The following is a 23,943-nucleotide window of genomic DNA, read 5'->3' as shown; positions in this document are numbered from 1 at the left end:
AATGTTCAGATGTGAACACCTGCATGGGACTTCTCCTCTCTTTCTATGCAGGGAAAATCATAGTGAAATTGAACGACGGCGACGGAACAAGATGACAGCCTACATCACAGAACTGTCAGACATGGTACCCACCTGTAGTGCCCTGGCTCGGAAACCAGACAAGCTAACCATCTTACGCATGGCAGTTTCTCACATGAAGTCCTTACGAGGAACTGGCAACACATCCACTGATGGCACCTACAAGCCGTCTTTCCTCACTGATCAGGTCTCTGCGATGTACAACTCTGAGAGACTCTAGAAACTCTTGAAAAGTTTTGATCTTTTGGGGGTAGATGACCATAATCCTGAATAGAGGATGTTATAGCAGAGCTGAATCTATAGATTTTTTTAAAGGACAAGAATTCGGCTCTTAAGGAAAAATTTGGACCATTTTGATTTCTGGCTATAACATTTATTAGTGTTGGAATAGTGAGAAGTAGAGACAACTTGTGAAAACTATTTAGCAAGCTTATAAGTATTTTAGAACTTCATTCATAAATACAGCCTATGAGGTAGAAGAAGCACAGTAGAATCACCAGGAGGAGTGATGACTATGTCTGTGTAACCAGTCATCTTCCTTGGCTTTAGAAGATGGAAGAAATTTATTTTTTTATACCTGAAGCAGCTTCCAGTTTTAGTGATAAAAGGAGTCTAACAGGCAGTTGTCATTGCTTAGTGATTTGCTGTTATATTTGATGCATTATGAAAAGAATTGAGGAGGCAAAAACATTTTCAGCCTTTCATGAACTCAGTCTGCATATGAGAGTGGCAGAATACATACATAAGTGAAAAAAGATAGGAAAATGCATACAGAGAAGAAATACCTTTAAAAAAAACAATAATTAATATGGGACTAGATACAGTAGATAGATACTGACGGGATTGCTGAAGTGAATAGAAAGACCAGGCCTAAGTGAGGGTGGTCAGCAAAGACTTCTAAGAGTAAGGAAGCCATGTTCTATTTTGATTATTAAAATAACACAGGGTTACTGTAGAAAATTTTGGAAAATCCAGGAAGTATAAGGAAGACAGAAATTGACCTATAATGCCACTCTTACTCAAACGATTAAAAGAAAGGAAGGAATGGGATTTGGAAGAAAGCCATAATAATTTTCCAAAAAAGATGATCTATCTGAAAGTACATATAGCACAGATTATATATATAAGTACATCAAAATAGTTAATCAGTTCTAATAGTGCTCATACAGATATTGATTCAGCGAACTCCAGTTATGTACCTTTTGCGGGCTAACCAGGTGCTTTGTGCTGTGAAAAATAGAAAGATGATAGGAGATTGTCACTGATGGAAATAACATGTAAATACATAAATCATAATATAAACACAGGATCAGCTCTATAATAAAGGTGCATTAATAAGTCCTATAGAAGTGCAAATATGGGAAACAAAGAATAGGGGAATAATGTAGTAAATTTTGGGAATGCTGTACTGTAACTTGAGCAATGTGAGAACAAAGACTAGTGAGAATGACTGGGTTATCAAAGAAAATCAAGTAGTTTAACATGCCTTGGGAGATGGTAATAGGAAGGTAGGCTGGGAACTGGTGATGGAATATTTAGGAGTTATGTTAAAAAATTTAGATTTTAATTTTTAGGCAGTAGGGAGCCATCACTTAAGACTTGAGGGAGAGAAGGTATATTTAGAAAGGAAACAACGGTTGGCGTATGATGTCATAGAAACCAGGGGGAAATGAAATTTGAAGGATAGAATGGACAGCATTGTCAGATTCTGCAGAGAGATTGAGTAAAATGATAAAGAGCCAGGAAAGGGGACTTGCATTAGCAATTAAGAGGATGTGACTTGGCAATTAGTAACCTCCTGAAAAAAATATAAATGCTATGGTTTAGAGTGAAGATTGCAGTGGAATTGTGGAATGAAAGATAAGAGATTTGAGCTAGTGAATGTAACATTATTCTTGGTATATAATCTTGGCACTGAAAAAGAGATGAGTCAGGCAAAGTTGACAGAAGATTTGTGTAGAATTAGAAAAGTTTATCATATTTATAGATCTGAGGGGCAAAAGAGAAAAAATAGGAAAATTTATAGAGAAAGATCTTAAAAAGAGACCAGAGAGGGTGAGATAAAGAACTGTTAGTGATAAGTCTCTTTATTTCCCATCTTTAGTCCTGAGGTAAAAAGGGTAAGGGTGGATCGTGACTTAGCACATTGAGGAAATATCTATTGGGGAAAAAAACATCTTGTCAATGAAGATAGTTCATTTAGGGTGCAAAGCTGTGGGTGTGGATGAGGCGGGAGCCAACAATTACTTATGGAGAGATACTTATGGCTGGAAGTGTCTTCTTGCCATGAATAATAATTATTATTTTCTCAGAGTTCAATATTAATTTTTATTTCTCTTTCTTGGACAGGAACTGAAACATTTGATCTTGGAGGCAGCAGATGGCTTTCTGTTTATTGTATCATGTGAGACAGGCCGGGTGGTATATGTATCTGACTCAGTGACCCCTGTTTTGAACCAGCCACAGTCTGAATGGTTTGGCAGCACACTCTATGATCAGGTGCACCCAGATGATGTGGATAAACTTCGTGAACAGCTTTCCACTTCAGAAAACGCCCTGACAGGTATGAGATACTAGATGGACATGAATGAAAATCCTTTCTTTTCTTTCTTAGAAGTGTTTTAGTTCTTAAGTTTGTTCTTTGAATTTGGCAGGGCTTCCAGAATTTTCTCCTCCTTTAATGAATATAATCAGTTCTTTTTATTCACATGCAGAAAATATACTTTATAGCTAGCTCATCCTTAGAAACTTTCATGAGTGGCAATGCTTTTAAAAGTCTACTTTAATCTTAATATTAGTGTAAATAAAACAGTGAAAGTAAAAACTCCAATAAACTTTTTTCCATTCTGAAAGAATTAAGTGATCCATATTTCTGTCTCATTTGTATGGGTAATTACCTGGTATTTTTTCTACTCCATTGTTCTTGGCTTTGTACTGGATTCTATGATAATAAATTTTTATTTTAGAGGGGAGTTATCAGCCAGGGTATAAGGTTTTGTTCTTTTGTATTTGTACTATTTTTCTGTCTTTTTTGGTTTGATCCCTCCCCGCCTCCATTTTAATGCTCTTCAGTCTTTTTGCCAGAGTTTTGCTAAAGGAAACAAGTCACATCTGTTTCTAAGCAACTCTGGAAAAAATTTTAAAGTGGAAGCAGATCAAAGCTAGTAATTAAAATAAGACCATTTTGATTATATTAATGTTAGTATTTAGTTTCCCCCTCTTTTATGTTTTTAATGGATTTCATTTTGTTATTTCCCCTCCCAAAAGTTGCCAGTTGTTTTCTGTATGATAAAAGGAGGAACAATTTTAGCTTGACATAGATACATGCTTCTATTGCTTATAAAATTGTTTTTAAACCAATGATATTTACTGTGTGTGCATGCATCTGTGTGTGCATGCATATATATAAAAATAATTAGATCCAAGAATATAGCTTTGTCTCTTGCTTGCCAACACTACTCTCCACTCCTACCTTCCCTTGAACAAGGTTATTTCCAGTGCTACCTTTGAACTTAAGAGTAAGATTTATTGATGGGAATTGAGGTAGTTTAGGCTTAAAAAATCCATCCCCTCCTTGGCCCCAGTGTGTTATAAGCAAGAAGAATGGAGGCCATGATTAGGTTACTTACTATCATTGCCTTCACTGTCTCTTCCACTCTTCCTCATATACAAGAATGCACTTCAGGCTACTCTTCATATTCTTTCTCAGGGCGTATCCTTGACCTAAAGACTGGAACAGTGAAAAAGGAAGGTCAACAGTCTTCTATGAGGATGTGCATGGGCTCAAGGAGATCATTTATTTGCCGTATGAGGTGAGAGTCAAGCTGAAGATTGTGATTTGAGATAGAGAAAATTAAGAGCTGAGGGTTTGATTTCTGGTTAGAAGAGTTAAACTCTTCAATCCGAGCTTCAGTTGGATTAAATTTAACTCTCAGGACCCACATGGGTGGTAACATACAATAAAGTGTCGGATAAGGGAAGTAAGTCCCTCCTGTGCCAGACATTATGGTAGGTGCTTATGTTTGTCATCTCATTTCCCACAACTAGCCTTTAGGGTAGGATTTATGGTTACTATTTTTCTGAGGGGGGAAAAAAAAACAGACTCAGAGAAATTAACTTCCCAGGATTGCATGATGTCTGACACAGGATTTTATTTTAAACTCCAGAACCTATTTTTTTTCTTAGTACATCATGAGACAACATCCATATATTCAGACCATTCAGATAATTTCTGCTGTGTGTGTATGTGTATGTGTGTGGTTTTTAGTTTTTCTTTAGAAATTTGAGACTTTTTTATGTCCTTTAGTTAATATTTAGTGTTTATAAATTTTATACAGGTTGTATAATAGAAATTGACTACTTTGTTCTGAGAATACACTTATTAGAAGGGATGAGTAGAATGTTAAGAAAGGTTTCCTAGGAAAGTTGCAAAACTGAATTATGGCTCTGGTTAAAGTAGCTTCAGATCCAGACTACTGGATTTGCCACTCACTATCTTCTGAGATCCTGAGCAGATTAAATTACTGCTTTGTGTTTTGATTTTATCATCTAATATTGGGAGTTATATTAACATCAACTTCATAAAGTTGTTATGAGAATTAGATGAATAAATATATATAAAGGTGCTTAGAATAGTACATGGCACATATTCTATGTAAGTTTTATCTATTATTTGAAATAAGAGAAGCAAAGTAGAGAGGATGGGAAAGAGTGTTCCAATATGTGGATATGGCTAGTGGAAAGACATAGGCAGGAGCAAGATAAATAATAAGGAAATGTAGCAAACAGATAAGGTTGTGGTATAGAGTCAGCCAACCACAACTCTTTTTTTGTTTTGTTAATCCTCACCCAAGGATATTTTTCCATTGATTTCTTTTTAGAGAGAGTGGAAGAGAGAGGGAAAGACAGAGAGAAACATCGATGTGAGAGAAGCACATCAATTGGTTGCCTCCTGCACATGCCCTTGACCGGAATCGAACCCAGAACCCTTTGGTCCGCAGGCCAATGCTCTATCCACTATCCACTGAGCAAACTGGCCCACAACTTTTTTTTTTTTTTTTAATTTTTATTTATTTCAGAGAGGAAGGGAGAAGAAGAGAGAGAGAAACATCAATGATGAGAATCATTGATTGGCTGCCTCCTGCACACACCCTACTGAGGATCAAGCCTGCAACCTGGGCATGTGACCTGACTGGGAAATGAACCATGACCTCCTGGTTCACAGATTGATGCTCAACCACTGAGCCACGCCGGCCAGGCTCCACAACTCTTTATTTGTAAATAAACCTTTATTGGAACAACGCCATGCCCGTTTGTTTACATGTCTGTGGTTGCTCTCATACTATAATGGCAGAGTTGACTAGTTGCAACAGATTATATGGCCCACAAAGCTGAAAATATCTACTATGTCAGCCGTTCTCAACCTGTGGGTCGTGACCCCTTTGTGGGTCGAACGACCCTTTCACAGGGGTCGCCTAAGACCATCAGAAAACACATATGTAATTACATATTGTTTTTTGATTAATCACAATGCTTTAATTATGTTCAATTTGTAACAATGAAAATACATCCTGCATATCAGATATTTATATTACGACTCATAACAGTAGCAAAACTACATTTATGAAGTAGCAACGAAAATAATTTTATGGTTGAGGGTCACCACAACATGAGGAACTATATTAAAGGGTTGCGGCATTAGGAAGGTTGAGAACCACTGTACTATATGGTCCTTTATCGAGATAGTATACTGACCACTGATGTAGAGAATTTCTGCATTTGAAAAACATGCAGAAAATTTCGACTTCAAATTTTAGACTGTTACAAGTTTTGGAAATATACCTGACTTCTTCACGCTTCCTTGTTAGGAGCATTGTTCAGTTTTCTGTATCTGGTTGTATCCAGAACCTATTATCTGGCTGTTAATGGATGAAAAAGTCTTTGATAGTGCAGCTAATTGCTTTTAATTTATCTGTTCTTTGAAATAGGTGTGGCAGTAGCTCTGTGGACCCAGTTTCCATGAGTAGACTGAGCTTTGTGAGGAACAGATGCAGGTGAGATTCTAAGCAGTTAAAACCAAAGGGATGGCCCAGTACCTGTAGAGTCATCACTTCAACTATCTTACTGTAGTACTTCCTTCAGCAGCCCTCATCCTGATCCCTCACTTTCTGGCAGTGTTTCCCTAAATTTTTAAAGCTTTTGATTATCGTGTTTAAGGAAGTTGCCCTGCCACTTTATCTACTTTTTTCTGCTATAGTACCTTTAAGTTGCTTGACTTTGGCAAGGGTCAGCAGCAATATGATGGTCACTTTGGGGAGGGAAAGATCCAAATACAGTTATCCTGTTTTCTAAACATTTAAGAGTCTAAAGTTAAAGGTTCTAAGTCACTGTTATCTTTTCAGTGTTACTGGGTAGAGTTTTCTCCTCACATCTCTGACTCTTCCAGGAATGGACTTGGCTCTGTAAAGGATGGGGAACCTCACTTCGTGGTGGTCCACTGCACAGGCTACATCAAGGCCTGGCCCCCAGCAGGTAGGAAAGTTGGATAGTGGCTTCTCTCTTCATGCAGCAGGTTCCTCAGAGTCCAAGAAAGTTAGCTAATATTTACCATATCCCTCGGGTATGAAATGTACTTTGGTATAAACTAAGAAGATAGGAAAGAAAAGTAGTCTCTTTCCCTTCCCCCCTTAAGGATTTATATTCCAATTGATGAGATGATTACATAGACTTGAAAATGGCTCAATGTTGGCTCTCTCACAGAATGTAGTTTTTAAATGTGCAAATTCATAATAATGTATACTGAATACCTAAGTTCTAAGTATTTGTGTTTAAAAATAAATTGGCCTTGAATACAGTTAATTTGGGAAAGCTTTCTAAATTAGGAGCAAGATTTTTCCCTGGGTGGCTCAATTAGTTGGAGCATCATTTCATACATGAAAAAATTTCAGATTTGATTTCTTAACTGGGCACATAACTGGGTTGCAGGTTTGATCCCCAGTCAGGGCATGTACAGGAGGCAGCCGATTGATGTTTCTCTCCCCTCCTCCCCATCTCTCTCTCTCTAAAATCAATAAAAACATATCTTCAGGCAAGGAAATGAATGAATGAATGAGTGAATGAATGAATGAAATAGGAGCAAGATTTTGAGGGAGAAGGGAAGTGGCTTGATTGTATTGACTTATAAAAAGAGTAGTTTTTGTCAAGGCTTTAAATCAGGATGTGAGCAGATTAGTTTTACTAGAACTTGATGTCAAACAGGGAATGTGAGAAAGGTGGTTGGGATATAGAGACCAGCCTTTTAAACTAGCTTTTCAGAATTTCCATATCTTAGCAACTTTATTACTTCCTTGCTGGATGAGTATAATTTGGAAGTGGATGTTGTAGGGAGACAGAAACTAAGAGAAAGAAGCAAGGTAGTATATTTTGGTAAGAGATTAAACTTTAGATTTGGAAAAACCTGGGTTTGACTCTGGCAGTGTAACCTTGAGTAAATTGTTTGACCTTTGTAAAAAAAAAAAATACCTCAGTTTTCTCATCTGTATTTTAGAGGCCCGATGCACGAAATTCATGAACAGGGCTCCACCCTCGCAGCGAAGCTTTGTCTGGAAGGTCACTTGGTTGTCCAGTCTAATTAGCATATTATGCTTTTATTATTATAGATACATACATATATATACTTAAAACAGTACCTGGCATATATGGTAAATTCTACATAATTGTTTACCTTTATTCTTTTTTTTTTAAATCCTCACCTGAGGATATGTTATTTTTTAAAATTGATTTTCAGAGAGAGAGAGAGGAAGGGAGGGAGGGAGAGAGAGCGAGAGAGAAACATCAATGTAAGAGAGAAACCTTTTGGTCTATGGGATGATGCTCCAACCAAGCCACCTGGCTAGGGCCCTTTATTCTTTTTTTTTTTAATATATATTTTATTGATTTTTCACAAAGAGGAAGGGAGAGGGATAGAGAGCTGGAAACATCAATGAGAGAGAAACATTGATCAGCTGCCTCCTGCACACCCCCTACTGGGGATGTGCCCACAACCCAGGTACATGCCCTTAGCCAGAATCGAACCTGGGACCCCTCAGTCCGCAGGCCAACGCTCCCTCCACTGAGCCAAACCGGTTAGGGCTATTCTTTTTTCCTCTTTCTTTTTTATTCCAAGCACCTTTTAAAAAAATGTATTTTTAAATTAAGCACCTTTTTCCTTTGAAGTTTTTAAATTTTAAAAAAATTATAGTTGACATACAATATTATGTTAGTTTCAGTTTACAACCCAAAGATGTGATGTTTATATACTTTATGAAGTGATCACCCTGATAGGTCTAGTAACCATTTGTCACTGTACAAAGTTATTACGATGTTATTGACTATATTATATTCCCTGTGCTGTATATCTCCGTGACATTTATTTTATAACTGGGAATTTGCATCTCTCTTTTTTTTTTTTTAAAATATGTTTTATTGATTTTCTACAGAGAGGAATGGAGAGGGATAGAAAGTTAGAAACATCGATGAGAAACACTGATCAGCCGCCTCCTGCACGCCCCCGACTGGGGATGTGCCTGCAACCAAGGTACATGCCCTTGACCGGAATCGAACCCGGGACCCTTGAGTCCGCAGGCCGACGCTCTATCCACTGAGCCAAACCGGTTCTGGCTCTTTTTAAAAAATTATTATTTTTTAAATGTTTTTTTTTAAAAATATTTTTTATTGATTTTTTACAGAGAGGAAGTGAGAGGGATAGAGAGTTAGAAACATCGATGAGAGAGAAACATCGACCAGCTGCCTCCTGCACACCCTCCACTGGGGATGTGCCCGCAACCAAGGTACATGCCCCCGACCGGAATCGAACCTGGGACCCTTCAGTCCGCAGGACGGCGCTCTATCCACTGAGCCAAACCGGTTTGGCATTTTTTTAAATGTTTTTATTGATTATTTTAGAGAGGAAGGGAGAGGGATAGGTAGATAGATAAATAGATAGAAACATCAATGAGAGAGGGACATCACTTGGCTGCCTCCTCCACGTCCCCTACTGGGGATCAAGCCCAAAACCCAGGCATGTGCCCTGACTGGGAATCAACTGGTGTCCCCTTGGTTCATGGGTTGATGCTCAACCATTGAGCCACACCAGCTGGGTGGAATTTGTACCTCTTAATCCCCTTCACCTTTTTTGCTTATCCCTCCATCCCAGCCATCAGTTTCTTTCCTGTATCTATGAGTACCTTTATCTTATCTTTTGGCACTCCATTGTTTTACACCTACATGAATTGTAAATCTTTACCTATCTGACTTTGAAGGCAGTTGAGTTTGCGATCCCTATTAAATCTTTTAACTTCCTTCCTAAAGGTGTCTCCCTCCCAGATGATGACCCAGAGGCTGGCCAGGGAAGCAAGTTTTGCCTAGTGGCCATTGGCAGACTGCAGGCAAGTATGAATTTTCCATATCTATATTATCCCTTTTCAATGAGAAGAAATCTCTTTCAGGACTTGTTCATGTTATTTTTCTTTTACTCTCTGAATACAAATGAACAGTTCCATAAAATTCTACGTATTTGTAGAAATATGGCATTCATAGTTAATATTGCTCCTCTTGGATATAACAGAAGCTGAAGAGGATGAGAGAGGAAGGGAGAGCTTTTCCCCTTATTTTTCATATATTCAGCTTTACAATGCTGAATTTTCTATTTTCAACTAATTTCTTTTGCCTGTATACAAAAAAAGAGAGATTTTAAAAATTTTATTATTGCGTGACTAACAAGAAAGAAGTGAAATTATTTTGATTCTTCTCATAAAAATAGATAAGTGTCTTGGTTATTTGGGACTATAATTTCCCAGTCTGAATAATGAACACAGGCTAACTAAATGAAGGTAAGAGGGTTTTGGGTTGAATGAGTTTTTCTTTACAAAGTTGTTAAAGAGTATATATATATATATATATATATATATATATATAGGAGTAGGGCTAATGTCCTCTCTGATTATGATTATCATTATCATTTTTTCCTTCCTGGATGAGGTGTGAAAGTTTTGAATTCCTAAAACTCGGTGCTTCATGTCTATGTAAATGACCATGAGGTGGTAGGAAATACATCTGTAGAGAAATTGTGCTATTTTATCTCACTTTGTCTTTTTACTTTCAGGTAACTAGTTCTCCCAACTGTACAGACATGAGTAATGTTTGTCAGCCAACAGAGTTTATCTCTCGACACAACATCGAGGGAATCTTCACTTTTGTGGATCACCGCTGTGTGGCTACTGTTGGCTACCAACCACAGGTGAGGAGCTGGAGCTGTTACACCACTGATACTTGGCCTCTTGTTTTCCTTGGCTTCGTTGAGTTTACTCAGTGATGTAATTCCAGAGATAGCCAAACATATCGGCCCCTAGCTCAGAGCTAACTTTATTCTGTCAGCTAAATTTATTCTCAGCTTCTTATCACAGTTATCATTCGGTCTAGAGAAATATGGCTTCTGAAGCCAGGTGGGAGCAGCAGGTCCAGCTATATACATTTTTGTTAATGATGTTAATGCAGATATTGGTGCAAAAGTAATAATTTTAATTAGTTATGCTATGGCCACCTTTTGGTAACTCATCTAATCACGTAGATGAATAGTAACCCACAAGTTACTATGATTTTATTTAGATTTATCATTCAGCATGCCAGGTAACTATGCCTCAGTTAAGTCAGTCATTATATAAACATTCAAAACTCTAGTGGCTAGGAAGCAGTTCTGGCTATGGCTGTGTGAAGAGGTTGGTGAAAAGGCGGTTTTAAAAAAGAAGAACAAAGTCAAAGGATTTATACTACCTGATTTAACAACTATTATAAAGCCATTGTTATCAAGACAGTGTGGTATTAGTATAAGGATAGGTACATAGATCAGGAGACCAAAATAAAGTCTATTCTCACATGGTCAACTAATTTTCAACAAAGATGCTAAGAGAATTCAATGGGGAAAAGAAATCTTTAAACAAATAGTAATGAATCAATTGGATATCCATATGCAAAAAACACACACAAAACAGACTCTTACAGAATTTTTTCGAAGAAAGTAGAAAATCTTTGAATCTTGAGTTGGACAAGATTCTTGTATGACACTAAATGCCGGGAGCCGGTCCATGCTTGCTGTTTCAAGGGACCTGGCATATATGGCATACTGTTCTTAATATGTTTGCTCACCTTCTTGGCACTATGTGTTTTAACCAAGGTCTCTGAGAAAGGTTGTTTCCCCAGGTAGGGATTTTCCCCTGAAGTTAGGGAGGGAATAAAACCTCTTAACTAAGTGCCAGGTGGGTAATTAATCACTTTAACTACGAACAATCATGCTTAAGCTACATAATCTTTACTCCCTGGAATGGAGATAAGAAACGCCCTAACCTTTGAGATAGAGATTGATAGGATTGGAATCAACTGGTATAAATACTGATGTAAGAAGACAGAACCAAGAGAGACGGAACCTAGGCACAGAACCTACACAGAACGTTCTCTAGAGACAGAAGAACTTCGCTGGAGAGAACATGGCAAAAGTTCCTGGACAGAAACTGGCCTCAGAACCTAGAGACAGAACCTAGCGAGAGAACATGGCAAAAGATCCTGGACTGAACCTGACTACAGAAATTGGCAAGAGAACCTGACTAGAACCTGGTGACTGAACCTGGCTGGAGAACCTGGACAGAACCTGGCTGGAGAACCTAGCGAGGGAACTTGGCTACAGAACCTGGCTGGAGAACCTGGAGAACCTGGCTGGAGAACCTAGCAAGAGAACATGGACACAGAACCTGGCTGGATATCCTAACCAGAACCTCTCTGGAGATCCAGACCAGAACTTGGCTGGAGATCCTGGCTAGAGATCCTGGCTAGGCTGATGATCACCTGAACACTGTCTCCGTGTCCTTCCTTCTTCACCGACTCCGTCTACACCTTTGGGGATCCCTGGACCTGCTGGGGTTGGACCCCAGCAAATGGCGCCCGAACAGGGACCCCTAGGTAAGCGCCCCGCACTCGGGACGGATAGGACTCCACCGTAGGAAGAGGGTGGATAGTCTTTGCTGACTCCGTCCACACCTTTGGGAACCCCTGGAACAGGATTCCCATAGGTAAGCCCCCCCCCACAATTGAGAACCCCCACATTCGGGACGGATAGGACTCCACCAGGGTGCTGCAAACCCCCCTATGAGGATAAGTAGGGTAAGAAGGTGGATAGTACAGAACTTAGATTGAGAAGAAGTGCCATACTGAGTCTAAAGAAAAAAGACTCCGTATTGATCTTTTAACACATATGCTTGCTAGCAGAGGAGTTAAGGTTACTCCCAGTCAGATGGAACGTTTTATACAAGAAGTATGTCCATGCTTTTCTGAGGAAGGAAAGGTAAATGTAAAGGCATGGGAGGAGGTAGGCCCAAGGAGCCTTATCCTTAACCTCACTGCAGCCTTTCCACCCCGGGAAAGTGCAGGATTGGCAAGCTCTCCCTGGGGTGATAGATCAGGACTCAGGTAATAGCGGAAAGCGCCAATCCTACTCTTAAAATGGATACAAGAGAGCATTTCAGGTTTTTCTTTTTAATGCCTGCTTTTAAAAAATAAAAAAGGGGGAATTTGCCGGGAGCCGGTCCATGCTTGCTGTTTCAAGGGACCTGGCATATATGGCATACTGTTCTTAATATGTTTGCTCACCTTCTTGGCACTATGTGTTTTAACCAAGGTCTCTGAGAAAGGTTGTTTCCCCAGGTAGGGATTTTCCCCTGAAGTTAGGGAGGGAATAAAACCTCTTAACTAAGTGCCAGGTGGGTAATTAATCACTTTAACTACGAACAATCATGCTTAAGCTACATAATCTTTACTCCCTGGAATGGAGATAAGAAACGCCCTAACCTTTGAGATAGAGATTGATAGGATTGGAATCAACTGGTATAAATACTGATGTAAGAAGACAGAACCAAGAGAGACGGAACCTAGGCACAGAACCTACACAGAACGTTCTCTAGAGACAGAAGAACTTCGCTGGAGAGAACATGGCAAAAGTTCCTGGACAGAAACTGGCCTCAGAACCTAGAGACAGAACCTAGCGAGAGAACATGGCAAAAGATCCTGGACTGAACCTGACTACAGAAATTGGCAAGAGAACCTGACTAGAACCTGGTGACTGAACCTGGCTGGAGAACCTGGACAGAACCTGGCTGGAGAACCTAGCGAGGGAACTTGGCTACAGAACCTGGCTGGAGAACCTGGAGAACCTGGCTGGAGAACCTAGCAAGAGAACATGGACACAGAACCTGGCTGGATATCCTAACCAGAACCTCTCTGGAGATCCAGACCAGAACTTGGCTGGAGATCCTGGCTAGAGATCCTGGCTAGGCTGATGATCACCTGAACACTGTCTCCGTGTCCTTCCTTCTTCACCGACTCCGTCTACACCTTTGGGGATCCCTGGACCTGCTGGGGTTGGACCCCAGCAACTAAAAGCATGATTTATAAAAGAAATTGATAAATTTGCCCTCATCATATTTAAAATTTGCCCTCTTAAAAGGACATCATTAAGAAATTAAAGGCCCTGGCTGGGTAGCTTAGTTGGTTGTAGCTTTGTCCTGATATGCCAAGGTTACTGGTTTGATCCCCGGTCAGGGCACATACAGGAATCAGTCAATGAATGCATAAATAAGTGGAATAACAAGTCAATGTCTGTCTGTCTGTCTCTCTGCCTCTGTCTCTGTCTCTCTCTCTCTCTCTCTCTCTCTCTCTCTCTGTCTTCCTCTCCCACCCCTCCTCTCTTTCTCTAAAACCAATAAAAAAAGAAAATGAAAAGACCAGCCAAAAACTGGGAGACAATTTTGCAAATTATATGTCTGAAAAAGGATTTGTATCCAGACTATATAAAGAAATCTTTAGCCCTAACCGATTTGGCTCAGTGGATAGAGCGTCGGCCTGCAGACTCAAGGGTCCCAGGTTCGATTCCGGTCAAGGGCATGTACCTTGGTTGCGGGCACATACCCAGTGGGGTGTGTGCAGGAGGCAGCTGATCGATGTTTCCCTCTCATTGATGTTTCTAACTCTCCTTTCCCTCTCCCTTCTTCTCTGTAAAAAATCAATAAAATATATTAAAAAAAAAAAAGAAATCTTTAGAGGTCAACCAAAGGATTTGTATGCATGCATCTAAACATAACCAATGGACACAGACACCGGGGAGAGTGGTGGTGGAGGGCATGAATGGGAGTGGGGTGGGGGGCCATGGGAGGATAAGGTCACATATGTAATACCTTAGTCAATAAAAATAAAAATGAAGAAATCTTATAACTCATTAAGACAGCCAGTAATTTCAGTGTACATTTCATTAAAGAAGTAATATAAATGCCATGTAAAAAGATATTCATCATCATCAGTCATTAGTTAAGTGCAAATTAAAACTACAGTGAGATACCACTGCATGCCCACTAGAATAACTATAATTAGGAAGTATTCTCCGTGTTACCTCATTTAAGAAATTTAATTAAATTTTTTTTAAAAAGTATTGGCAAGAATGTGGAGAAACTGGAACCATCATACATTGTTGGCAGACATGTAAAATGGTAAAGCCACTTCGGAAAAACATTTTGGCAGTTTCTTAAAAAGTTAAACATACACTTATCTCATAACCCAGCAATTCTACTAGTATTTACCCAAGAGAAATGAAAAATTGTTTCACACCAATTTATACACAGATATTCATAGCTCCATTTTTCATAATAGCCAAAAAGCGAAACAATTTAAATATCCATTGACTAGCAATGGATTCTCAAACTGTGGTATATCCATGTTAGAATGCTGCTGAGCAATAAAAAGGAATATATTATTGTAGTAACATAGATGAACTTTAAAACTGTGTTCAATGAAAGAAGCCAGACATAAAAGATTACCTACCTATAGTGTATATGAAATCTCTAGAAAAGGCAAAACTAAAATAGCAGAAAGTAGATTAATGGTTGGCTAGGAAATTGGGAGTCGAGATTGACCATAAAAAGGCAAAAGGGAACTTTTGCGGCAATGGACATGTTCTAAAACTAAACTGTGGTAATGGTTGCACAACTGTACAAATGTACTGTAAGTTATCAAATTGTACACTAAGAATGAGTGAATTATATATGTAAATTATAACCTCAAATCTATAAAAAATGTAGTTATAAATAAACATACAATGCTCTGAAAGGAAAATGCTCCAGAGGCCAGTTTAGCAGATTCCATCTTTTCTTTTTTCTTTTTCCCCTTCCACACTTATCTATAATCCTAGGATAAAAACAGGAGAAATAAAATCCAACCCCCCTGTAATGGACCAGGAAAGTTAGATGCTCATAAAAGTGTTGATCTTACTCTTCTTTTTCCCTTTTAGGAACTTTTAGGAAAGAATATTGTAGAATTCTGTCATCCTGAAGACCAGCAGCTTTTAAGAGACAGCTTCCAACAGGTAACTTTTTTTCTTGGTTTGGATTTGAGTAATATTTTTATTTAATATCTTTTATCACATTCATTCCAAAAATATTTATTGACTACAGATTAATTGAGTATTGTGATAGGCACTACAGTTTTACATTCTGTAGTACTTAACCTGTATTTTTAAGGAACAGAAAAAGACCAATCTTTGAAACTGTGAATAATGTCCAAGGTATTTTAGTTTGGTTTTGGCTACTAACTGTCTTGAATCTAACTAGCTGCATCTCTTTAAAGTATGTAAAATACTCTATGCTTTACTGAACTGTGGATAGTATTAGAAAAATTCATTTTATAGTTCTTATATAGTTAACTTTTAATTGTAAGCTGACTCTTTAATTGTAATTTTCAGGCCCTATATCCTGAAAATATCTGGTGAATAAGGTAGTTCTTACTTTATACCAGACTAGTTAATTTTTCTCTTTATGCCGCAGTAGTGTCCTCATTGATGCAATAGGTATGATAATAGTATTTAAATTCGGAGGGTTGTTGGGAAGATGAAATAAGATAATGCAGTAAAGCACATAACCCAGCTTCTGGAGGAAATCAGACATTGGCATGAAAAGCCTGTCTCCCGAGTACTCAGCATTACCGGTTCCATCCACTCGGCTGCAGCTTACAGAAGGATCACATTCCATGTATGTCTAGTCTCAAAACCTAGTCTGACTTGTGTGGAAATTATTCAGAGCTAAAGATACAAACCTTCAGTAGTGTGAGAACATACTGTACAGTATATTTTAAATCCATGAAATTTATCATTCTGATGTTTTTGGCCACAGAGTATCATTTTATCACTTCTGGAAAATGTTTATTTCAAGATAGCTTTAATGGCCCATATATACATTCCATATTCTCAAGGTTATTATTCTGACATCAGTTGTTGATATGATTTTAGAGTATATAAGTAAAAGTACTTTTTAATGGGCAGTCTACAGCTGCTTACTTAGTTACTGCTTTCCAGATTTTGATGTTTCTTAAATCTAGATGGACATTTTTTCCCCAGTGCTTTAATTTAGTTATTATTTTCAATGAAGCTTCCTTTTCTTTATTTTCCTCATTTTGATTATTTCAGTGCTTTGTTTCGCACTTGATTTGTAAAAGTTTTAGACATATATTTAAAATGTGCTATTTTATTATTGCTAAATTAAGTATGTCCCATTTTCCGCTACACTTATTTTTCAGTCAGTTTGTAAGATCAGCAGATACTGCTGCCACATTCATCAGCCAAAACATAAATGTTACCGTTTACTTAAAAAAAAAAAAATTTAAAGTGTAGATATTTTGAAGTACTGGGCTTATACGTCATTGGAATAGATATGTACAGCAATAAGCAGGTTTTCAGAACCAGTACTTAGTTTGTGAACAAACATAATTATGTTCATTTTATATATTATACAGTGAATACATTTAACTTTTAAAAGCTACTTACTATTGTTTAAATGCAGATATTTACATTACATTTTTTTTTATCATGTTAAGTGAATGTTGATGTTTTTAAAAGAAAAAGCACAAAACCTAGTGGTTGACATATAGAAACTACAAAATAAATATTACTGCTAATAATACTTTTTTATTGTTAGAGAATGAGAGTCAAAAGGTTATTTCCTATTAGACTAGAAGCTAAAATAATCTAAAACTAGTTTCTTTTGAAAAACTAAAGCAAAATAAGAACTAAAACCAATTTTGTTTAATTTATAGAAACCTTCATGGGTGCTGTGAGAATAGAATTGCTTAGGTTTGGGGGGAAAGCTAGGATTAAGGAGCAATGCATAAGCTATATTCAGTGTTATTAAACTTATAAATTTCTAGTTTAGACTTGTAAAGCTAGATCAGCATTATCTTTAAGGGGCTTTCCAAGGGAAGTGTGGGAACATAGTCTTGTCTTTCCTGGAAAGAGTTGTTATTCCTTTTTTATTTTGACTAGAGAGGTCAGGTAGCTCTGGGATTCTGGGAAGAAATATGATAAATATATCTCTGAATTATTTAGTCACTTAGTTTTCACTCCTCATTCTGTTTTATTAGTAACATTGAAAGAGACAGTGACACAGGAATCTTAGGGTTATAGAGTGACACAGGAATCTTAGGGTTATATGGGAATTTTATTTTTTAATTTTCTAAGGATAATTTTTGTGGGTTTCACTGATAGCATGAAAACTTTTTCAGGTGGTGAAATTAAAAGGCCAGGTGCTGTCTGTCATGTTCCGGTTCCGGTCTAAGAACAGAGAGTGGCTCTGGATGAGAACCAGTTCCTTTACTTTCCAGAACCCTTACTCAGATGAAATTGAGTACATCATCTGTACCAACACCAATGTGAAGTATGTACTGTAAAGGCCTTTTTGAATGTTGGGATTCCTCCTGGGCCAAATCTGCTTACCTCCTTCTCTTCTACCTTCTAGTAGTAAATAGCATTAGTTTGAAGTTCCTCATCTTCCAATTCTTACAATTTGGGTAGTTCATCTAGTAGAGTAAGATTTTAATAAACAATAGATTAGAGACGAGGTTCTGAGATGTGAAAGGTTTGTATTTCAATTTTGTTTCAACCCTTTCTAGAAAGGATTTTGTTGTATACACCATTTTATTGCTCTAGTCTGGCAGAATTTTTCTCTACAGCAGATATCTGAAGACTCTTTCTATAAAAAACCAGATAGTAAATATTTTAAAGGCTTTGTGGGGCATACAGTTGCTATTGCAACTACTCTGTTATTATAGCATAAAAATAGTCCTAGACGAATAAAATGAGCAAAGATATCTATCTCCCAACAAACTTTTATTTCCAAAAATGCAGTGGACTGCATTTGCCCAAGGGACCATAGTTTGCTTTAGAGCATGGCTCCATCACTCTTTTGTTAGCCTCTGTTCTCCTTTATTCCTTGATTTCTTCCTGTTTGAGCCTTCCTTCTTTGTTAAATATACACACACAAAAAACAATTTTATTGAGATGGATTTCACATACTATACAGTTCACTTATTTAAAGTATACATATTTTTAAAGTATGTCACATGATTGTGCAACTATTACCACAATCTAATGTCATCTATCCTAAAAGAAATCCTGTATTTAAGTCACCCCTCCAAGTCCTGTGCAACTAAATCTACTCTGTCTCCATAAATTTACCTATTCTAGCTTGACAGTTCATATAAATGGAATCATACAATATGTGGTTCCTTTGTGACTAGCCTCTTTCACTTACTATAATATTTTAAGGTCATCCATGTTATAGCATGTATCAGTACTTCATTTCTTTTTATTGCCAAATAAAATTCTTTTGTATGGATATCCCACATTTTGTTTATTCATTCATTGGTTGATGGACATTGAGTTGTTTCCACTTTTTTGGCTATTAAGAATACTGCTACAAATATTTGTGTACTAGTTTTTGTGTGGGTATGTTTTTTGTTTTTTTTAAAAAATATATATTTTATTGATTTTTTTTTACAGAGGAAGGGAGAGGGATAGAGAGTTAGAAACATCAATGAGAGAGAAACATTGATCAGCTGCCTCCTGCACACCCCCCACTGGGGATGTGCCTGCAACCAGGGTACATGCCCTTAACGGGAATCAAACCTGGGACCCTTCAGTCCATAGGCTGACGCTCTATCCACTGAGCAAAACCAGTTAGGGCTGTGTGGGTATGTTTTTATTCTCACGGATATACACCTAGGAGTGGAATTGCTGGGTCATTTGGTAACTCTATGTTCAATCTTTTAAGGAACTGTCCAACTGTTTTCCAGAGCTGCTCTCCCATTTAATGTTCTTGTCAGCAATGTATGAGGATTACAGTTTCTCCACATTCTTGCTGTCCTTTTTTATTATACCTATCCTAGCAGGTGTAAAGTTCTTTTTCATTTAGTCTCTCTATGTAGAATTGGCTTTGAATCACCTTTTGAAGATCTGATTTTATAAATAATTAACAGTATGACTAGCACCTGGTGATGACATTGAGTCTGTATTCTCCAATTCAATTGTTAGGGCGTGTAAAGTTTAATTCTCTCTTAAATTAACTTAGTATAATTGATTGAGTTAGAAATTTTTATTAACTTAGGACTCAGGTACATATGTTTATGGTCATTGTAGGTTTTTATTGATTTTGTTTTTGCATCTTTATATAACAGAACAACTATTGTTTTGTGTTTACATTTTGTTTAAAATTTGAAATCTTTTTAGGAACTTTTTCCTGGAAATAATGGCTTCCCCCATTTTTACATAGTTTTCCCCACCACAATTAATTTTAATTAATTAGTAATGTTTTAAAATAAATACTCTTTATAAAAATTTAGAAAGTATTGGAAACTATAAGAGAAAGTAAAAAAAATTTCCCTTTCCAGAAATAGTCCTTTTTAAAAAAAAAAAAAAAATTTATTTTATATGTGCCTTGACCAGGAATTGAACTGTGATCTACTGGTTTATAGGTTGATGCTCAACCACTGAGCAACACCAGCCAGGCCAGAAATAACCCTTTTTATGTTTCAGTAAATGTACTTTCAGTTTTTCACTTAGGCTTTTTAAAAACACTATATGTATATGCGCGCACATTCACACAACTAGGTACTGAATACCTAGGAAGAGTTAGAACCCGAACAAGAAGAACCCATGTGCCAGAGGACATAATTTCTCTTTGTGCCATGTTGTCCATAGTGTGAATTATTTGTTGAATCTGAGGTCATAGGTTGCCTTTAGGATTGGACTTGAAAGGGAATTTATTAGGAATCACCCCACCTACAAGTGAATATATAGAGCTTTTTGTACAAGCAGTGTTAGATATATTTTTTCTCAGTTTTATCTTCTCTCCATTTCCCCAGGAATTCCAGCCAGGAACCACGGCCTACACTGTCTAACACGATTCAGAGGCCACAGCTAGGTCCCACAGCTAATTTATCCCTGGAGATGGGCTCAGGGCAGCTGGCACCCAGGTGAGAAATGGTGGAAGAATCATTTATTGAATAGTGACTAGTCCAGGGCCGTCTGCAATCCCATTATTTTTTTATTTTGTTAAGCCTTTTCCCCAGATTCCTAAAAAAAAAATTTTCCCCCCTATTTTTCTCCTCACTGGCTTTAACATATAGGCAGCAGCAACAACAGACAGAACTGGACGTAGTACCAGGAAGAGATGGACTGGCCAGCTACAATCATTCCCAGGTTAGTGTATCTTCTTTGAAGAAGGACCGTGAGCATTTTTTAAAGAAATGTCTCCCAGTGCCAGTTAGAGTATAAATGTATCTAAGTGAATTTTAGAGTTATTGAATTATCATGTTAAACCTTTCATGGTTATTTTTATCATTGTATTCCACAGGTTTCTGTTCAGCCTGTGACAACCACAGGGCCAGAACACAGCAAGCCCCTTGAGAAGTCAGATGGTCTGTTTGCCCAGGATAGAGATCCAAGATTTTCAGAAATCTATTCCAACATCAATGCAGGTATGTTTCTTACTCATTCTCCTTTTAAATTCTTATTTTGATCACTTACTGATGGGTCTGCTGCTGCCCAATCAGTAGTCTTCCAACATTCCCTCTCAGTCATGATACTTCATGAGTAAATAGGAACTTGCTGAACTAATACAGTACAGCCCCTTGACTGGCCCTCCCCCAACTCCTTTTGGTCCACAGATCAGAGTAAAGGCATCTCTTCCAGCACTGTCCCTGCCACCCAACAGCTATTCTCCCAGGGCAACACATTCCCTCCTACCCCCCGGCCGGCAGAGAATTTCAGGTGAGCCCCATGTGTGTGTATTGCTTTAAGGGCAACTGATTGATTGATTTGCTGAGTCCAAGTTTTATTCTTCCCTAGCTTTCTCGGGTTATTTCAGACAAAGCAGTGGAACTTATAGGGCCTAGGATGAGGCGAACTGCTTTTCTTCCTCCTGTGTCTTTGCACTTTGCCTGTTGCCATGTTCTAGGTTCCATCTCTGTGTGTCCTGATCAGTGGGTGACTGTCAGTCTTTTTGGTCTTTTCCATATTCTTTTATCAAGTTTTCCTTAACCCCAAGGAAGTCAAGGGAATCTGAGAATAGCACTAAATTGTCCTGTGATTCCTAGATTCTGTGATAAACCCATCCTTTTAATCATTTACCTTAACTATTTGTTCACGCCTAGAAATAGTGGTCTGGCACCTCCTGTAACCATCGTCCAGCCATCAGCTTCTGCAGGACAAATGTTGGCCCAGATTTCCCGCCACTCCAACCCCACCCAGGGAGCAGCCCCAACTTGGACCCCTAGTACCCGCCCAGGCTTCTCTGCCCAGGTAAAGTTTCTCACCTGTCTTCCCCTGGATATTGTTTTTTGTTTGTTTGTTTGTTTGTTTGTTTGGGCTTTTTTCCATATGTAAAGTTATTGTTGTTTATCTTAGGCTCCTTTTCCTCAACCCCCACCACCTACCTTCCAATTTTTATCTTTGTTAGGATCAACTAGATAATTAAAAACCATGGATAATCTAAAACTCAGAGTCTGTGGTGTTTACATACCCACTTTAAATCAGAATCGCTCACATAAAACATCTTGAACAGACATGATTTTCAAATGTGTTTTGGAGTAAATTTTTTTTTTAAGAGAGATTTTAAATATATATATACTTTTTATTGATTTTAGAGAGGAAAGGAGAGGGAGAGAAAGATAGAAACATCAATAATGAGAGAAAATCATTGAGCAGCTGCCTCCTGCACACCCCCCCTACTGGGGATTGAGCCTGCAACCCTGGCATATGCCCTTGACTGGAATTGAACCTGGGACTCTTCAGTCAACAGGCTGACGCTCTATCCACTAAGCCAAACCCACTAGGGCTGGAGTAAATTCTAAGAGGCTTCCACTTTGTTTAGGACTACAAAATACAGGAACAAAGGAAAAAATTAATTATGAATTTAGACACAGCGATGTCTATTTACAAAAAAAAGCGTTGAAAAGTCCATATATACTCTATATGTATATCCTATATAATATGCTAAGTGTCCAACTGTTTGACTGTTCGACCAGTCGCTATGATGTGCACTGACCACCAGGGGCAGATGCTCTGACCGGTAGGTTAGCTTGCTGCTGGGGTCTGGCAGATCAGGACTGGGTGAGATGGGCCGGACACACCCTGGCCGGCCAACCTCCCTCGATGCCTCCCTGCCCGGCCAGCCCTTATTGGCCCCAATCGGGACTGTGTAAGACAACCCCAATCGGCCCTGATTGGGACTGGGCAAGATGGCCCCAATCAGCCCTGATCAGGATTGGGCGAGACAGGCTGGACATGCCCTGGAGCCCTCCCACAGTCCCTTCCTGGCCAGCCAGTCCTTACCAGCCCCATTCGGGACTGGGTGAGATGGTCCCGATCAGCCCCAATTGGGACTGGGCAAGAAGGGCCAGACACTCCTTGGAGCCCTCCCGTGGTTCCTCCACACCCTGATCGTGCACTGGTGGGGTCCCTCAGCCTGGCCTGCACCCTCTCGCAATCCGGGACCCCTCAGGGGATGTCAGAGAGCCAGTTTCGGCCCGATCCCCATAGGCCAAGCCAAGGGACCCCACTGGTGCACGAATCCATGCACCGGGCCTCTAGTATAATATGTTAAGCTAAAGCTAATATCCTTTCATAAGTTCATATATACTTAATAATATATAACATATATAATACATAACATTCTTTATATATTATATAATAATATAAATATAAATGGTAATATTTTACATTTAAAAAGCTAAAACCAAAAGTAGGCTCCAGAATTATTATTATACAATGTGATCTCAATTGTATAAAAAAATGCATAGGAAAATAAAAACTGGAAGAAATTATCCTCCATGTGTCTTTGGTGGTAGAATTGTGATTAATTTTTAAAAAGTATTTTTTTCACTTTGCAAATATTCCATAGTGCATATACATTACTATTATGGTGAGAAAAATGCTAGTTACTAAAAAATAAAAGGACATCATTAGAAACAAATGAATGTGACACAGACTGAAAAATAAAGTGATGCAAAGTGTTTATATATATACTAGAGGCCCAGTGCACAAAAATTTGTGCACTTGGGGGGGTCCCTCAGCCCACCCTATGCCCTCTTGCAATCTGGGACCCCTCGGAGGATGTCCACCTGGGGGGATCGGGCCCAAGCTGGCAGTCAGACATCCCTCTGGCAGCCCGGCAGCCCTCGGGGGATGTCCACTTACCAGCAGGGAGCAGACCTAAGCTGTAGTCGGACATCCTTAGTGCTGCTGAGGAGGCAGGAGAGGCTCCCACCACCACTGCTGTGCTGGCAGCCATCAGCCTGGCTTGTGGCTGAGCAGAGCTCCCCCTGTGGGAGCACTCTGACCACCAGGGGACAGCTCCTGCATTGAGCATCTGCCCCTGGTGGTCAGTGTGTGTCATAGTGACCAGTCATTCCCAGTCGTTCTGCTGTTAGGGTCAGTTTGCATATTACCCTTTTATTATATAGGACACA

At 38.6% G+C, this 23,943-nt stretch overlaps 2 protein-coding genes across 14 annotated transcripts in view; one reads left to right on the top strand and one right to left on the bottom strand.

Annotated features, from left to right (window-relative positions):
* GABPB2 (GA binding protein transcription factor subunit beta 2) overlaps positions 1–23,943 on the bottom strand; it is a 244,521-nt gene that overhangs the window by 185,395 nt on the left and 35,183 nt on the right. The window lies entirely within an intron of this gene.
* ARNT (aryl hydrocarbon receptor nuclear translocator) overlaps positions 1–23,943 on the top strand; it is a 62,906-nt gene that overhangs the window by 34,409 nt on the left and 4,554 nt on the right. For 6 of the 12 annotated variants that reach the window (XM_036342465.1, XM_036342464.1, XM_036342462.1 and 3 more), the window contains 14 exons: positions 52–265; positions 2,428–2,641; positions 3,788–3,890; positions 6,066–6,131; positions 6,524–6,609; positions 9,427–9,503; positions 10,220–10,354; positions 15,440–15,514; positions 17,701–17,852; positions 20,338–20,448; positions 20,602–20,674; positions 20,829–20,952; positions 21,142–21,244; positions 21,628–21,775. In XM_036342465.1, coding sequence (XP_036198358.1) covers positions 52–265; positions 2,428–2,641; positions 3,788–3,890; positions 6,066–6,131; positions 6,524–6,609; positions 9,427–9,503; positions 10,220–10,354; positions 15,440–15,514; positions 17,701–17,852; positions 20,338–20,448; positions 20,602–20,674; positions 20,829–20,952; positions 21,142–21,244; positions 21,628–21,775 — 1,681 coding nt within the window. Of the gene's footprint in view, positions 1–9; positions 266–2,427; positions 2,642–3,787; positions 3,891–6,065; positions 6,132–6,523; positions 6,610–9,426; positions 9,504–10,219; positions 10,355–15,439; positions 15,515–17,700; positions 17,853–20,337; positions 20,449–20,601; positions 20,675–20,828; positions 20,953–21,141; positions 21,245–21,627; positions 21,776–23,943 lie in introns of all 12 variants that reach the window. The other 6 variants (XM_036342460.1, XM_036342459.1, XM_036342466.1 and 3 more) reach the window with 4 other exon arrangements.

Source organism: Myotis myotis, unplaced genomic scaffold, assembly GCF_014108235.1.
Source record: "Myotis myotis isolate mMyoMyo1 unplaced genomic scaffold, mMyoMyo1.p scaffold_m19_p_18, whole genome shotgun sequence".
NCBI lineage: Eukaryota > Metazoa > Chordata > Mammalia > Chiroptera > Vespertilionidae > Myotis > Myotis myotis.
Note: the sequence above shows the minus strand (reverse complement) of the source record. Positions and strands in the feature narration are given on the sequence as shown.